General features: G+C 41.5%; 1 protein-coding gene and 1 long non-coding RNA gene across 3 annotated transcripts in view; one reads left to right on the plus strand and one right to left on the minus strand.

The window, feature by feature from the left end:
• The window catches only part of BEND7 (BEN domain containing 7), an 80,500-nt gene extending 78,878 nt beyond the window's left edge, over nucleotides 1-1,622 (minus strand). For both annotated transcript variants that reach the window (XM_020809670.3, XM_020809669.3), the window contains exon 1: nucleotides 954-1,622. In XM_020809670.3, coding sequence (XP_020665329.3) covers nucleotides 954-1,014 — 61 coding nt within the window. In that variant the 5' untranslated portion in view covers nucleotides 1,015-1,622. The remainder of the gene's footprint in view (nucleotides 1-953) is intronic.
• A 70-nt stretch (nucleotides 1,623-1,692) lies between these two features.
• On the plus strand, nucleotides 1,693-18,035 carry LOC144589503 (uncharacterized). The gene is made up of 2 exons (XR_013545656.1): nucleotides 1,693-2,076; nucleotides 16,006-18,035. It is a non-coding gene; the product is annotated as an uncharacterized LOC144589503 (long non-coding RNA).
• The last annotated feature ends 618 nt before the right edge of the window (nucleotides 18,036-18,653 follow it).

Genomic DNA, 18,653 nt, shown 5'->3' on the forward strand with positions numbered 1-18,653 from the left:
TCCTAGTAATATTCCTTCATGCTGATCTCAGAAATCTTGCATCCAATCTTCCTAGAATGACAAGTTAAAGGGGTGTGTCCCAATTATTTAATAGAATGCCTTATATTAATGCCATTATACTAAAAATATTACCTTAAACTTAGCATGCAAGACACATATGTAGCTTACAGAAATATGTCTACTCAATCTGAAATATCTTACCCAGACACATTTTAAGGTGAAATTAAATACAGTAACAATTTCCCAAGTAGAACACCTGTTATACAACACCAAGGAACTATATATACCTCAGCCGAACCTGTTAGTGTGAATCTAAAAACGTTTAACGTAAATTATTCTGCTTAAAAATCTGCATTCCTTTTCTGAGGAGCTCACTCACACACAGTGAAAGAACAAGTTGCATGCCAACAATTCCTCTTTGCTCATGTACAATTAATTAGCTGCGTTGTGGTTGTGTGTGCTTACGGCAACGTCTACGAAGCTCTTCGTTAAAATGCTATCTGTACACAATCGATTCATAAAGGAAGGGAAGAAAAAACTGACAACGGATGGCCATAGGAATTCAATACTTTTTTTAAAAATGCTCATCTCTTTCTAAGTACAGTATTATTGTTTTGCTAATTTCCTGATCAGGCTTTTTAAAAAAATTGCTGTTACCAAGAAAACACAATCTAACTTTAAATTTTTTTATAGGTCATGTGAATGCGAAAAAAGTGCCTATTATATTAAAAATGGAGACAAGCCCACCGCTTCCACTGTGAAGACAATTAGATATTTTAAATAATAAAGAGAGACAGCAGGAAGCATAAAAAGAGGTGGACAGAAGGGAAGGACAGACATTTCATAACATCCTGTTCTTCCTCTCTTGAAATAACCCAACTACCTAGACATAAAACTCTTTTTCTACCCAGAAACAAAAACAAATATCGCGTAAACAACCCCCCTCCCCTTACCTTGATTTATCAGTTTAAAGCTTTGGGATTTCCTGCTTCTCTTCCTCTCAGTAAACTCCATGGTGTGAGCAAGAGGGAGGAAGGAGGAAGAAAGGAAGGAGAAATCAAATGGGGCGAGCGAGTGAGTGAGAAGAGGGCTGGGTACAGCAGCCACCCAAGCAAGGAAGACCAAGGTCCGTCTCTTTAATCAGCAAAAAATAAAACTGGAACTGGGCGATTTCAGTTCCAAGTGCAGAGAAACAGAAGAGAAGGGAACTGGGACAAGTTGGCTCCAGACTTTCCCTCGCCTAAGCTCCAATCTTCCCCCCATTCAGTTCCAAACTTTGAAAAAGGGGGCTGCCGTCCCCCTCCCCTCTTCCCCCTAGTTACGGAGGAAAGAGGGAAAGCCTTGCCGGCTTCAGCCTAGCCACGGGTGCGCGTACAGAGAGAAAGCCGGGAGGTTGGCGGGGGGGGGGCGAAAGGCAGGCAAAAGAGGGAAGCAAATCAATGGCTCGCGTGTGGCACTGACGAAGCGGCGGCGGCGGCGGCAGCAGCGCCGCCTGGGATCCCGGTGCCACCTGCTGGGGGAAGCCTGCGCCTAGCGCACCACAGCGCGCCCCGTGGCGGCTCTGGGAGCCTGGCCCGCAGGCCGCCACCCCGAGGCCGGCTGAGAACCCCACGCCACACCGAGGACGCGACGGCGGCTGCGGGCCCCAAGGGGGGGAGGGAGGGAGGGAGGGGAGGGAAAGAGGCGGGAGGACGGAGAGCTTAGTGTCATGTTTGTTAATGGAGGAGGCGGTAACGCTGCCGCTTGCTCTCGCTCTCCCGCCCGTGTGTGTAGTCTGGAAAGGGGCGTGTGGGTGTCTGAGAGTCTTGGCTATTAGAAAAAGAGAGGAAGGCGGGGGTGGAGTGGCGGGGTGTAAACGGAACAGCGCCATTTTGTGCCCTCCCACCTCTTTGCTTTTATTCATTTCCCTCTTAGCCACAGAACAGCTGAAGTAGCCTGCTCAGGTTGCTCTTTATTACTCCCAAGCAGCTCGCGGAAGCTACAGTATTTTGCCGGCCGCTGGCCCGCGGAGTGAGTGGAAAAAGGAGTCAGTCTTGGAAACAAGTGTTGAGCGGAAGGAGGTCTCCTGACGCGCGAGTGTGTGTTAAGTGAATGGCTTCCCTTAAATTAAGTCCCCTTATCGGATTAGTTACGTCTTTGGGCCGAAAAGGGCACGAGGCGGGCTGTTGGCCTGGTGGGCCCCCTGGGCCCCTAATCGCGGGAAGGGCAATCCTACGTGCGAGTTAGTCTCGCTCGTGGCTATTAAGGCACGCTGCTAAATTTGTATTGTTCCAAAACCTGTCTGATCAGAATGACTGTGCGAAAACCAGACAGAAGTGTCTAGGTAATTTAAGTTAAACTCTTTTTATCGAAAACATGATCATAACAAAGTAGAGGTGCGCGTACGACTGCAACCGCAAGTGTAATAAAATTTGGGCAAATCAAATTTAAAATATTTAAAAATAGTAATATATCATATAACCACAATTAACCTTTGCTATCTGATGCTTTTAATTGCTGAGTTTTTTTTCTGTTCTCTTTTAATCCTGAACAAGGTGTAAGTCCCAATTAATGCAGTTGAATGTATTTCCAGGTAAGCATGCTTGGAATTGTGCTACATATAGAATATACTTGATGGGCCAGGAAAAAAAAACACCAGCGGAAGGAGCTGAGTGACATACAGTATTTCACAGAGTTCATTCCTTCCTTCTTCATTGTTATTGCTACCCCACTTGTTCAGCCAGCATAGCCTTCGGAATGGCTTAATTCATAAAAATAAGTATTCAAATAAAAAAATAATATTCAGCAATCAATCAAATGCCAGCAAAAAATAATATAAATAATGACCTAAGAAAACTAATATATGTCAACATTTAAGCAAGGTTATCAGGCTGCTTAAATATTTAGAAATAAATTTGCACTATAGTAGAACAGGATTCATAGAATAATGGACTTGGAAGGGGACCTGTAAGGCCACTGAGTCTCTGCTCAATGCAGGAATCCAAGTTGAAGTATATGTGACACAGTTTTCTCTTGAATGCTTCCAGTGTTCAAGTGCTCATCACCTCCTGAGGTAATTGGTTTCATTGTACTAGTGGTCTTAACAGGAAGTTTTCCCAGGTATTCAACCAAAAACTGATTTCCTGTAACTTCAGCCCATTATTGTTTGTCCTGTACTCTGGGATGATTAACAGACCCTGCACCTCTGATACTCTTTCTAATATTTTAAGAATGCTACCACACCATCACAGAATGGTTTCCTATAGGCAAAGATGTAAAACAAGAGTGCATGTTATTCCCTTATCAGTTCAATCTGTATGCAGAAAGTGTCACGCAGAAAGCCAGACTAGATTCAGATGAAGAGTGAAAATTGGTGAAAGAAACATCAGTAATTTAAGATATGCAGATGACATATTCTTACTGGCAGAAAGCAGCAATGACTTGAAACAACTGTTAGGGAAAGTGAAAGAAGAAACTTCTAAAAAGCAGGACTGCAATTGAACACTAAGAAGACAAAAATCATGAGTAGAGACAACCTATACATCTTAAATGCTGACAGTGAAGTAGTTGAAATAGTAAAAGATTTTGTATACCTTGGTTCAACCATCAATCAAAATGGAGACTGCAGCTAAGAAATCAGAAGAAGACTGAGACTCATAAGGGCAGCAATTAAGGAATGAGGAAAGAGAGTCAAGTGTAAGGATGTGTCAATGGTGACCAAGACCAAGGTCATCTACACTCATGTATTCTGAATCAGCAAGTATGGGTTTGAAAACTAGACAGGAAAGAAATTTGACAGGAAGAAAAATTATTCATTTGAAGTATGGTTCTGAAAGAGAGCTTTGCAGATACCCTGGATTGCCAAAAAGTTGAAAACGAGGATACTAGAACAAATGAAGCCTGAATAATCTTTGAGATGAAACTAAGGCTGCCGTACTTTGGGCACACCATGAGACAACAAGATTTTCTGTAAAAGACAATAATGCTGGGAAATGATAAATGCTGTGAGAAATTAGGAAAACCAAATATGTGATGGATTGATTCCCTAGCAGGACTGTTGAGGAGAGGGCATGTTGGAGATTAGAGATGGGCACGAACCTTGGTTCAGAGGTTTGTGATGGTTTATGCAATGCCTCTATTCATGGTTCCCAGCTGTGCTTCCTTCCTCCACCTCTGCAAATAGCTGCCCACTCAGATGAGGAGGTGGGGCAGGGATTCCTGCAGCACTGCCTTGGAGTGGGCAGCTGCCAGAGAAGGGGGAAGAGGGAAGCACAGCTGTGAATGGTGAGTGGGCAGTCATGCAGAGGAGGCAGGCAGGGAAGTGCATATTACCCAGGGAATGGCCAAGTGCCCTGAAGAGGCGGGAAGGGGAAATACAGGGCGCCCACACAATGCCTGTGTGGGTGTGGCACCGAACGTGCATCAACCTTTGAACTAAGGTTTGTGCCCATCTGTATTGGAGATCTCTCATTCATAGGGTTGTTAGAAGTCCAGGCGATTTGATGGCATGTAAACGTCATCATGTAGTGTGATTGGGTTCTTTGTCTGTGGTAGGGGGGTCCTTCTTTTCAGCAGGAAAAAATAGAAGGAGACGAGGCTAACGGTACAAACAAAGGTTCTTTATTCTTTTTAACTTCTGGAACGTCAACGGAGAACGGATCTAAACTACTCAGTTCAGGCAACAATTTGTAACTTTTAACCTTATTCAAGTCCATAGTCCTTGTCTCTTTCATTCCTTCTTCATCCCAGACAGATTTGCCGTGGCCTTATTCCACGTTGGGAAACTCAAGACTGCACACATCGTCCCACAACAGGGATGCTTCACGTAGTTCCCCTCTAGATAGGGTAGGTAGCTTGTGGCACCAATATGGGTCCCCTTCTTCCCGATATCCTGAGCAAGTGGCACCGCTACCGTACTCCATCCTGATTTCACTTTTATCTTTCTCTTTTGGACTGGGGGGGGGGGTCAGGTAACAGTCCTCCTCCTGTTCTAAGATTGGGAAACTCCCGCACTAATTCAATAGGTTTGTACCTTTGTAATTCTTTTTCCTCCGTCTGAGTACCCTTGTCTTCATTCTCCTTTCTATCATGTTCTCCTCTTCCCTCTCCTTCTTCCTCTTTTATCTCATCCCATCTCATTAAATCTAGCTCCTCCCACTTTCTATTCGGTCTACCCTCCGCCAAGAATACTTCCACAGCCTTGCTCCTCCCCATTTCTCCCTCTTCTATTTTAATCAATTCTCCTCCTGCACATCCAGCTATCATATCTTGTCTGCTCTCCGTGGAGGACAGCACATTATGCTGATCTCCTTCATATGTAGGGATGTGGTGGCGCTGTGGGTTAAACCATAGAAGCCTATGTGCTGCAAGGTTGGAAGACCAGCAGTCATAAGATCGAATCCACGTGACGGAGTGAGCTCCCGTCACTTGTCCAAGCTCCTGCCAACCTAGCAGTTTGAAAGCATGTAAAAAATGAGTAAATAAATAGGTACCACCTTGGTGGGAAGGTTACGGTATTCCGTGTCTAGTCATGCTGGCCACGTGACCATGAAAACTGTGTACGGACATACACTGGCTCTACGACTTGGAAACAGGGATGAGCACCAGCCCCTAGAGTCAGACATGACTGGACTAAATGTCAAGGGGAACCTTTACCTTTACCTAAACATCATCATCATATCTCACCTCAGTTCCCTCCCCCCCGCAAATCCAAACATACCCACTTTTTTCAGTCTTTCCTCATAGGGCTTTATTTAGAATCCCCTGTTTTGAACTTGTTGCCCTCCTCTGAACTTGTTCCAGTGTCAGCATCCTTCTTAAAGCGCAGTGTTCACAACTGGACAACAGTACTCAAGAGGCGGCCTAACCAGTGTCAAATAGAAAAGAACTAGTATTTCACGGGATTTGGAGAATATATTTGTGTTACTGCAGTCTCAAATAGCATTTTCCTTTTTTTTACAACCCATTTGCTCTATTGGCTCATATTCTGTTTGTGATCTACAACAAATCTAAGATTGTTCTTGCATATAGTATTACTGAGTCAAGTATCCCTCATCTTGTAACTGTGTGTTTGTTCTTCCCCCAGCTATAGAACTTTGCACTCATCCCTGTTAAACTTTATTCTGTTATTTTCAGTCCAATGCTCAAACCTCTCAAGTTATATTGGAATTTTGTTTCTGTCTTCCAGGGTATTAGCTGTTCCATTCAATTTTGTGTCATCTGCAAATATGCTAAGCATTTCTTTCACCCCCTCATTCAAGTCATTAATAAAAATGTTGAAGAGCACTGGGACAAGGAATGGGTTTTGTGGTAGTCCACTTGTTACCTCCTCCCAGTGTGAGAAGTAGCCACCAGCAAGCATTTTCTGAATATGGTTTTGTAATCAGCTGTGTATCCATCTGTTAACTGCTATCCAGTCCATCCCTAGCTTGTTTGCTAATCAGAAGATCATGGGGCTTTGATTAATTCAAGATATAATACATCAATAGCATTCCCACTATCTATCAGGAAGGGTCCTCCATCAAATATAGATAAGATTAGTTTGGCAGGATTTGATCTTGACTAGTCATGGGATATTCGTACTCATATCCCTAGGGATACAAATATGAATATTGGTACCACAGGTGCCTGGGAAGTCTAGTACCTCCCACCTGAACCAGCCAGTCCACTAACCAGTTGATCTGCAGTGCGCACAGCTTGCATCGTTCTTGTTGTGCTAATCGTGGAAGTAGCCCAGCCAGCACTTCCCTGCATCTCTGCACAGCTGACCATTCCAGTGAGGAGGCTGTTGAGCAGTCTGCTGTATAGGAAGGCAGAGAATTGCTATCCTGGCCACTTCCGCAGTTGGCACAATGAGAATGATATTGGCCATGTGCGCTGCATGGCGACCAGTTAGTGCAGGGGGTCCCAACCCTGAGTCTGTGGCCCGGTGCTGGCCTGTGTCCTTGGCAGGACTGGGCTGCAGAAACTGATCTCCTGCCCCCCTGCACACACTCCCACCCGCATGCACGAGTGCCCTGCCCACCCATGCGCACGCACAAGCACACCCCACCCATCCACAAGCGCCCCTGCCCATCCACATGAGCATCCCCTGCCCACCCACGAGTGCGCACCCTGCCCACTCATGCATGCAGGAGTGCGTGCCCTGCCCAACCGGTCCGCAGTTCAGAAAAGTTTGGGGACCACTGAGTTAGTGGACCAGCCTGTTTGGGGGGAGGGACTGGACTTCCCAGGCACCTGTGGTGCTGATATTTATATCCTTAGGGTTTCATACCCCTGGTGTATCCCCATGGATACGAATACAAATATCCCATGTCTAATCTTCATTGATCTATTTTGGCTTCCAGTTATTCATGGTTTTCAAGGTGGTTACACAGTGATTGCTTTTTAATTTGCTCCAGAATTTTCTCTGGGATTGATGTCATGCTGACAGGTCTGTAGTTCTCAGATTCCACCTTTCTGCTCTTTTTGAAGATAATAGTGTTAGCCCTCCTTCAATCATCTGGCACTACACCCATTCTCCATGATTTTTAAAAAAATGAAACAGTGGTTCTGAGAGTTCTTTGGCCAGTTTCTTTAATACTCTTGGATACGGTTCATCAACCCCTTGTGATTTGAACTTGATCAAAGTAATAAGGTATTCCTTGACTATTTGTTTATCAATCTCCATCTGCGATCCTGCACCCTCCATTTGTACTTCACATTTGCCTGGAGGCTGTCTTTTGGAAAAACATTGAGCTAAAGTAGGAATTGAGAACTTCTCTCTTTGTTATCTGTTATCATTTTTCAATCCCCATTGAGTAGCTGAGACATTACTTCTTTTCTCTGTCTTTTGCTACACATGTACCTGAATAATGCTTTTTGGTAGCTTTTAGTATCATTAGCTCAACCTCAGCCTTTGCATTACTATCATCATTCCTGCAATTCTTTGCTATCTGTCTGAACCCTTTTTTTGTGGCCTGGCATTCCTTCCTATATATGTCCTTTTTTGTTTTCAGGTCCTTTCTGAGCTTTTTGTGAAACCTCATTGGTTGTTTTTGCTGTCTTCCACCTTTTTTTCTCAGTTTATTTTTTCCCAATTTTATTAAAATTAGGTTTCCTAAAATCCAGCATACATGTGCAGCTACACTGCTTTTGTTTCCTTTGAAAGCAAGAATTTTACTTGAACATACTCACTTTCCCCCAGAGCTCCCCATACTGCCAATTCTTTCACTAAGCCATCTCTATTGCTTAGAATCAAGTCAAGGATAGCTAATCTTCTAGTTTCCTCCTTCATGTTTTGTAGGAGAAAATTCTCAGCAATATAAACCAGGAATTTCTCAGAAGAGCCATATTTGGCATAATTTGTCTTCCCATGGTTATTGGGATAATTGAAATCTCCCATTACTACTGCATTGTATCTCTTTGAAATTCTTGCAATTTGTTTTTCCAAGGTTTCATCTGTATCTTCTCCTCGATTGGGTGTCTGGTAATAGACATTAACTAACACATTCCTTTTATTAATCCAAATGTTCTTAATGGGACAACCAAGCTCAATCTGTATTTCAGTGCAGAAATATATTCTTTTGACAGTAAGATGTCAGCTGTCCTGTAGAAAGCCAAATGTATGAAAAAAGGGAAGTCTATAATCAGGACTACAAAATATACTTCTTTACTCATATCTACCCACATAAGTTTGATAGTGGGAGTTGGCAGAGAGACACTCATCATGAAAACATCATCTGACAGGCCGGTTTATATGTTTTTCAGATATTCTAGTCCTAAATTGTTCCTGGCTTAAAACAAGCACATTAGATTTCCCCTGGACTTACCAACTTCAGTATTCACCCAGTTAGTTTCTGGAGACTTTTCAGAATATAATATAGCTTGTCCTTCATTTTCAAATAATGTGTTTCCATCAGATTTATCATTTCAGGAAAAAAGTGAATGGTTAAGATTGAACACTAGCATGCTAATGTAACTAGCCCAATGCTGGCCTGGAAGATACAGGAACAGTGGGGACAAGTTAGCTTGTCTGGAACTCACTGGACTGTTGGGGTGATACTTCTTTACTTTCTCATTTATCTCTTCCTTTGTGTATCTTTGGTTCTTTTTATTTCTTTTTTTCCAGCCCCTTGTTTGACAGCCTTTCCACCAGACATTTTGATCTTGAGCTTCTCATTTGACATGGTCAATATTAAATTCTTTCAAAGTTGTTTTCAGTGTGTCCTTGAATTGTTTCTTTTGTTCATAATGCAGTTGAGCACCTGTAGTAAGCTGTCCATAGATGACACACTTTGGGAGACAGTCTTCCAACATCCTGACCAGGTCACTGGAATTGTTACCATTTCAAAATTGTGAAAATTGTTGTCATATCTGTTTGCTCCATGAATGGTGTGTTGTGGACTTTATCTTGCCATTTGATGTTGCTTGTTCACTGAAGACAGGTAAGATGAAAGTGATTGAGCTTTCTTAAATGGTATTAATAAAGAGTTCAAGAATGCAGATCAGTCTAGATCATGCTTAACAGGTTTGCTTTGAGGTGGGGTTTGCTATTTGAGGTGATCCTTGCACCCACATGCAGTGATTGACCACATTGCACCCATTTAGCACAATCTTTTAGACCAATCTTCTTTCCCTTTAAAGGGAAAGGGAAAAAACTGGTAAACAAATCACTCTTCTATCTTGTCTCTATGCTTTGCCAAGGGCTAACTGGCCAGCCATTTTGCTTCGATCCCAGTGATCACACATGCTGGAGCCAAATGAAAACGGATTGATCCTCCTTACAACAAATAACCAAGCAAACAAACAAACAAACAAACAGTAGCCCTTGATGGGGACTCAAAAAGACGTGGATAGGAATCGATTAGGGGCTGGCTGATTAGGCTTGTATGACTAGTGTCACTGTATAATCCATAATAAAAAGGGAGAAAGCTGTGTGATCTTTGTGTATAAGCCAGAAACAAGGGTAGGTGATACCTTTATTAGATCAGTAAGAGCTCACAAACAGAAACTGCTTTTCAAGTCCTACAGGATTGTTAACTAAGCTAGGCATTACAGAGCTGGGGAAGGCACAGAAGAAACAAAAATTCCAAAAAAATATGGCAAAATGTGCAGGCCAGGCTTTGTTGTCTATAACAAGTGAGGACTGCAGAGTCAGATGGGAGGTGGCAAGTTTCAGGTTTCACCTGGGCCAATGTAGCTTGTGTTGACCCCTTTAGTCTTGTTAGACCGAGAACTGCCAGTCATTCTGTACTGCCACAGCTTGAAACCTGCTGCCTTCTAGCTCACTCTATAGCCCCTATTTTGGACCTTGTTTTAAATAAAGCAGACTGGCCCACACATTTGTGCAAGGTGGTGGTATTTTTTGGAAATTTTAAGATCTGTAATGCCCAGCCTGATGAAGGGTCCTTCAGGATTTGAAAGCTAGTTTCTCTTTGTGAGTATTTAGTGCTTTAATAAATGTATCACCCATCCTTGTTTTTGGATTGTGTAAAAGGAATGCACAGCTGCAGCCTCCTCTTTCTCCTCCTTATTATGGATGATGCCCTGAGGGAAGCAAACACAACCAATGAAGGACTTCAAAAGTCACTGAAGTAGAGATGTGAGCTGAGGACAATATTGTCTTCCAATCATTAGATAATATTTTTAATATTGCTGCAGTTGATTTACCTAATGTGTAAACTAAATTTAATCCCAACTTGTCTGATGTGAAGTTTGCCAGGTTTCTGTGTCCATGGTATCTGTTTCGGTCCAAGATAGTGGGAGGATGTTGAATTAATGGTAGTGTAACCTTAGAAGATGGACTTTGCCTTGCTAAAGTTTTTTAAGGAGGACAATAGCCATCTATCGGAGACACTATAATAACGGATATCTTGCATTGGCAGGGATTGGATTAGAAGATCTTTGACATCCTTTCCAGCACTGCAGTTAGAAGCAAAAGAGAGATACAGCTGGGTATCTTCAGAAATATCTCTTTACCTCAGACTGCCAGATGACACATGCCAGTTATTTAATTTAATTTAGATGTGAACAATTGGGAAGAAATACCTCTATGGTTACTTCCAGTTCTATTTAAAAAAAAGTATCAAGCTTGAAATAGGCCTAAAACAGACTAGGAGGGTACAAAATAAGCTTTACGTGGTAATTGAACTTTGGAAGGAGTGTGTCTGAAAAACTGGGTGTGTATGATTAGGAAGTGTGAGGGTTTGGGAAAAAATGTGTGAGTTGATCTACTGAGGTCCAGGGAAAGGTAAAAATGGCACTAGCTCCACTATGCCCAAGCAACTTTGGGATAGATTAAAATACCCCAAGCCCTACTTTTTGAAGTTTTCCAAGATAAAAATGTAGTGCTTCCAGCTCTTACATGCTATGCTATGAGAGCTAGAATAAGAAAATTGAAGGAGTCTCTCATGTCCATTTCCCTGTAAAGGTCACCCACCTAAGTGGGTAGACTGAAATTTTTGTTGAAATGGGATGAGATAATCTGAAACATCCAGACTTGCTTGGAGTTGAGTCATCACCAATTGCTCAAGTAATGTAGGATAGTTGGGCAAATTGATTAAATTAATTTATATTTAGGAGTGGTCTCACAACCATGACTGTCAAAGTGGTTCTGACAGCTCCCTTTCAACATGAGGCATTCATGTCTCAGCCCAACTGGTTCTTCCTCTTTGACTAGACATTACCAGCCAAAAAGCATAACCAGCAAATGCTCTGGTTATATGTTTCATCTCCCTAGTTATCTTTATGAGCAGATGGCAACAACCCAAACTGATCCAAACAATTGCAACAATTGTGGTAAAGGAGCAACTTGCTATTGTTGCCTTGAACATAGTGCTCAGCCAAAAGAGGCATGAATGATTGTTTTCTGCAGAGTGCTTAGCAAACAAGTCACAGCAGGCTATCAGTTATATAGATATAAATTTCTACTGTCCACAATCCACAAATAGAGCTGTTGTCAGTATTTTATGGTGTTACAAGGACATTATTTGAAACCTAAGGGCCAAAAATTATATGCAGATTTGAAGATGATAAATCATAGAACTGGCTCTTTAGAGCCTGTGCTAACCTTAAAATAGTACAGAGGAGAGAAAAGAAAGGTCCTCTTCATATCTAGAGGAGCATACACATTGCTCAAGTTGAGGGCATACACACATTAGCAAAGGATGAAGATCCAAACTTCCCATCTCCCAGTAACTGTGAACTAACCTCATTAAATACAAGAGGTCCGAATTGCCTGATAAGCCCTACTCAGTTGTCAGCACCCAGCTTCCTCCATTACATTTCAAGACACCATGCAAACTTCAAGCATGTAAAATCAAGTGTTTCTCCTCACAACCACTTAGTTTTTTAGAACCTCCCTGATAAAGGGATAGTAATCTTGGAAGCTTGCCCACTATTTGTGCCTTTTTAATTAGTCTAATAAAGGTATCAACCCAGTGTAGCCTGGACAAAGATAAAAACAGCAAAACCAAAGTAAAACAGAAAATGAAAATACTATTATTTTTTGCCTCTGCTGGATAATCACTGATGTGCTGAATCACTTAAATTAAATATTTAAAAGTATTTTCTTTGCCTTGTATGTAGTGCCAATTGGGAAACTGCCTGCAGCCACAGTTTTGATTGGCACTTCATACAAAGGCAAAGAAAAAAATTAATTTAAATGAATAAATAAATAGATCCTCTTTCTTAAACATGTTAAATGCAGTAAAAGCAACTATGAAGAACACAGTAAAACATCTAAGAGTATTCTTATACTTTAAAAAGAGGAATTTAAAAATTAGGCCGTCATTCTTCCATCGAAATAGAATCTGGGGTCTGTTTTGCCTTGGACCTGCTTCTTGATAAGCAAGTGGTAGCAGTAGCTAAGTGCTCTTGCAGCTTCCATCTGTTGCACAGGAACCATCCCTTCTTGGACAGAGTAGTTCTCTCAGTACTGATCCACATGTAACCTCCAAACTGGACTACTTTAATATATCCTATGGTGGCTTTCCCTTGAAGACAATCTAGACGTTTCACTTAGTGCAAAATGTGCCTGGGAGGTGCAAAAATAAGCAACTTGTGTTATATCAGTCACATTAGCTATTGTATAATTCTGAACTCAATTCAAGGTGCTGGTGCTTATCTTTAGAGACTTCTGTGACATGGCTTCTAGATGTCTTGAAGACGACATCTCTTGATATCAATCTGTCCAGTTAGTATCTGCTTTATGCTCTTTCTATGCATGGTAAGAACTGTTCTGCTAGAAGAACGTTGGCCAATTTTGGCTCTCCAGGTATTTTTTGGTGTAAACTCCCATTAGCCTTAGCATACCTATTGGTGAAGGATTATGGGAGCTGCAGGTCAAAATAATTGGGAGGCACAGATGGCTGCCCTTGCGCTAGAAACTGGTTTATTATATATATTGTCTCCAGCCTGACGAATGATCTTCGTGGCTGTTTTTCCTTATTGGTCCACTGGAAGAGTCTCAGCAAGGTATGTATCTCTTTAATATGGATACTTTTTCAAGTGGTTGTTCTGTTAGGTATTGAACAGCTGCTATCTTATTCAGTCATGCGAAAGGCAGGACTGGATTAATCCCAAACCGGAATTAAGATTGCTGGAAGGAAAATCAACAACCTCAGATATGCAGATGATACCACTCTGATGGCAGAAAGTGAGGAGGAATTAAAGAACCTCATAATGAGAGTGAAAAATGAGAGCGCGAAAAATGGTCTGAAGCTCAGCATAAGATCGTGGCCACTGGTCCCATCACCTCCTGGCAAATAAAAGGGGAAATTGTGGAGGCAGTGACAGACTTTACTTTCTTGGGCTCCATGATCACTGCAGATGGTGACAGCAGCCATGAAATTAAAAGACGTCTGCTTCTTGGGAGGAAAGCGATAACAAACCTCAATAGCATCTTAAAAAGCAGAGACATCACCTTGCCAACATAGGTCCGCATAGTCAAAGCTATGGTTTTTCCTGCAGTGATGTATGGAAGTGAGAGCTGGACCATAAAGAAAGCTGACTGCCGAAGAAGTAATGCTTTTGAATTGTGGTGCTGGAGGAGGCTCTTGAGAGTCCCCTGGACTGAAAGGAGATCAAACCTATCCATTCTAAAGGAAATCAAGCCTGAGTGCTCACTGGAAGGACAAATCCTGAAGCTGAGGCTCCAATACTTTGGCCATCTCATGAGAAGAGAAGACTCTCTGGAAAAGACCCTGATGTTGGGAAAGTGTGAGGGCAAGAGGAGAAGGGGATGACAGAGGACGAGATGTATGGACAGTGTCACTGAAGCTACTAACATGAATTTGGCCAGACTCTGGGAGGCAGTGGAAGATAGGAGGGCCTGGCATGCTCTGGTCCTAGAGTTCATGAAGAGTCGGACACGACTTAATGTCTAAACAACAACAAATCTTATTCTGTGTTTTTATTGCATGTCATTGCATTTGAGTTTTAATTGTGAAATGTACCTTATGCTGTGGAAAGTTTGCTAAGAAATATTTATTTTAAATGAACAAAAACAAATAATGGAACAAGGCAGATTTTATTTTTAAGTAGGAAAAAAAAAAGAATGAGGAAAAGGACCACAACTCAGTGCCTGAGAACATGCTTTGCATACAGATGGTCCCAGGTTCATTTCTTGGACATCTCCACTTAAGGTGATCAGCTTGCAGAAGTTGGGATGGAACTCTGTTTAAGATCCAACATAACTGCAGCTAGTCACGGGTAGAGAATATTTATGGATTAGTGGTCAGTTATAGTATAAGGCAATCTGATATTTTCCTGTGAATTTAGACTAGATTATTTGTATTATTCAAAAACACTTTACACTCATCAGAACACCTGCCAGATTAATTTCTTTACCATACCAACATTATTCTCTCATTTCCACACTTGAAAGAATCTGTCTTATTTATTATCTAACAAAATACAGTAAATACATTCCTGCCAATATTTTATGAAAGGCAATCTAATATGTGAGCACAAGTTCTCACTGATAAAATGTGAATTGCATTTTTTTTTCCTTGTCACCAACAACCTAATTTAGCCTTGGTCGCTTCTTAGGGATAACAGTGAATGTCTCAAGGTGAAAGGCAAGAGATTGTAACTGAAGAAACAGCTAGGCCCAGTGATAAAAGAGACAGCACGTTTCCAAAACCATTCAATGACTGGCTTAGGCCATAATTCAGAACAGAGGATAAGAGACAAGCCAAACCTAGGAGAAAAATTGGAAGCATTAACATAATATCTATAGTTCTATATCTCCAAGATATAGTCATGTTACTCCTCTGTTAGAACAAGAACAAGCCTATAGCACTTTAAAGATTAACAAATGTGTTTATATCATGAGTGTTCATACATTATAGCCCATTTCTTCAGATGCATCAATTATTGTTACCAGGATTTCAGGCACATTTACATTATACCAGAGTGCTGAACATTTTTGCAAGTGTCCTGTCTGCCACAACAACAAGGCAAGACAGTGTGCCAAGGATTGTTCCAGCCCAAGAAGACATCTTGTTTCCAGTACAAGACTGAGACAAGCGTTCTTTTTTATTTTGTTTGCATTTTGTGCAATTTTGTGCTATACTTTTGTGAAGCCAAGAATGTGTGCATGCATGTATGCATGTGCACATACAGAGGGTGCACAAAAGACAGCCTGACTGCTGAGATTCAAAAGAATTCATTCACTTACATCCACTTACTCTACTTTGCCACAGATAAATTATTAACCAAAGTAATTTCTTTCTCTTCCATTTTCTTTGCTTAAGTGTTTATTTCCATCCTCTATGTTGGTCTAAACACATTTTTGATTGATAAAAAAGAGTTCAGTGCTGAAATGTTTTGCCACTCTCTCCATCCTTGACCAGTGCTCATTGATTCTTTCCTGAAATCACAATGATGACACTTTGCTGAATTTATGTTGTGACCACATTGGCAAAAAATGCTGGAAATGGTATGGGTTTGGGATGGGCTGTTTCACATTTGTTTCCACATGGCAGAAAAGCAAATGTGAATCTGCCCCAAGTTTATAATACTATTTCTTTTCTTTTCAAACAGATTGGAGTCAGTGCTAGTCATCAAAAGAGAGGGGAAAAAAACAATAGGGAAGAAAATGAGAAGAGGAATTTGCAATGTGACCTTCGTTTACATCTTATTATGTACTTCCCCTATAGCTATGCCTCCTGCAGGACGACCAAAGAGCTACGTTAACAAGCTATATCGACAAGCTGCAAATGTGCCTGTCAGTCAATTTCCTCCTCTCTCCCTATGTAACCAGACTTGGGGAAAAAAACACATTCTCCAGTGTGACTTAACAGTGAGTATATTTGCATTTATCTCGCTGTGTAGTTGCTCTTAAAACCTGGAGTTGTGCCAGAGCCTCATTCGTCTTTCTTCCCAAAGCGTCCAGTTCTAGGCTTAGTTCTAACCTTCGACTCACAAGATAGCATTTTCAAGGCTGCTTTTCCACAAGAGGCACATGAGTTTCTTTCAGGCCCAGCACTGTTCTCTTGACAGTCTTACTAGGACCCCTGGCAAAGTATTATTCAGTCACTTTTTTTATCTTCTGAAGGTTTTTCCCCTGCAGATTGTAGTTTCCATTTCTTTTACCCATTTTCTTCTTTTCTGGGGGAGTATGAAGAGGTTTTTCTTTTACCTTGTGCTCTGCTTCTGGTTAAAAATTCAGTGACTTAAATGCAACTCTTTTTTGGCAAACCCATGTAAATTATTGCACTCAGGCTCCCTTCCCTTCCCTTCCCTTTGTCTTATTTCCCACTACTTTCTCCTGCCTATCAAGAGTGTTTGATAAGATAGAAATTGTACCATGGTGCACATCTGGAACAAAGGAATGATGGGCCAAACTATATGATACAGACAACTTGTGATTAGAAGAGGGAATGCCTTACATGCTGGGAACATATGATTGCCACAGTAGGACCATTTTAACACATCTCTTAGCTTGCAAATTAGTATGCTTTTTTGTAACGAATATGGGCTTCATTTGCAAATATGATTGCCCAATTACTAAAGTCTGCCTGAAACATGGTCTCAGGAATCTTCGTGGTTCCCCAGCTCTCACTGCTGTAGTACAGTCCAAAGGGTGCTAGAAGTTGCTATGTAAGTTGCCAACAATTTTTTGTTTGTTAGTGTGAGCATAAAGAATGTAGTAACTTCAATTGTTCTAACCACCTTTTTCTTCACAGTAAGGGGGCATAAAGGGGAGTTGTTTTGTCCATGCATAGAGATAAAACCTTCAGAACACGGCCAAACAGCCCAAAAAACCTACAACAACCATTGGATCCCGGCCGTGAAAGCCTTTGAGAATACATTGCAGAATTATTTTCTACAGTAGAACTCATATCTCATCCTCTTCTCCATCTTTCATTCTTTCTTTCTCAGAAGACTTAGAATATGTATTGGCTTAATACACCAGTAGCTCTTGAGCAGCCATACATAACCCCTGTAGGCCAAGATACCACAAGATTATTTTAAGGCACAGAAGAGGCTGTATTTCCTGAGAATGCTTGGAAAGTTAAATTTATCTCAGCATCTACTTCTGTCCTACTATCATAGCACCATTGAGAGTGTCCTAACCTATGGCATTCTGGCATGGTTTGGGAGTAGCTCTGTAGCGGACAAAAATGCTCTACAGAGAACCATTAAAATTGCCCAGAATATCATCAGGCTCCAGCTATCAACCCTGGATGACATCTTATCCCACTGTCTGAGGAAGTCACACAACATCCTTAGAGACTTTTCCCATCCTGCTTACAACTTTTTTGAACTGTTGCCGTTTGGCAGAAGATATTAACAATTAAGACTTGGACCACACGTTTTCTGAATATTTTTTATCCCAGAGCTATAATTGCACTTAATAATGAGCTTAAAGACCACCAGTAGTGAATAGTTGGACAGTGTTGCTTGGCCTGTGGTGTAGATGTTTATATTCTTAGTGGGGGATTTTAGTGGGTGGGGAGTGTTTGAGGATTTTTATGTGTGTGCATGTGGTCTCTGGGTGTCTGTGTGAATTTCGTTGTATGGGTATAATATGTATATACTTACAATGATAATAAATTTATTTGATTTGATTTATGTGCCTGAACAGGGCACTCATTTATGGCATTGTGCAGACAAGACTCCTTACTAGCAAGTTCATGATCTCATAGAAAGACAGAAAAGGAAAAGAAATATGGAGGGAAAAGAAAAACAAGTATTGTATTGGAACAGCCCCTCCTTTTCTTATCAACAGAACCAAATTGCTCTCTCCCTAGCACAAAGTTCTTCCTGGGAGGTGGAAGATCCAGCTTAAAATGGCATTTGGTCTTCTGACAGGAGGCAGAGACCAGAGTGCTGCTTCAGGGTGTCAAGTGTCTTGAACTGGCAGCTTCTGGGAGTTTCTCTCCTTGCTCTATCAGATGGGTAAGGGTGGTAGATCGTGCCCTTTTGGGAGCTGTTGTCTCAAGGTAGCTTCAGCATGCTGAAGTGGCTTCTTCTAATGGAGCAGACTTCCATTCCACAAAGAGAAGTAGCTGGCTGGCCACTGGTTTGTAATGGGTAATGCAAATAAGACAGAAAAGAGCAAGTTGTATGTGTGTGAATTGTTGAGTAATGGTGATTGTGGTGAATTTAACTGTGTCTCAAGCCACTTGTTCCCTATGGTTGATGAAAGATTTAAATTTAGTCTTTCCCACAGAACCCAACGCCTG

The sequence above is a fragment of the Pogona vitticeps genome, chromosome 5, assembly GCF_051106095.1.
Source record: "Pogona vitticeps strain Pit_001003342236 chromosome 5, PviZW2.1, whole genome shotgun sequence".
Taxonomy (NCBI): Eukaryota; Metazoa; Chordata; class Lepidosauria; order Squamata; family Agamidae; genus Pogona; species Pogona vitticeps.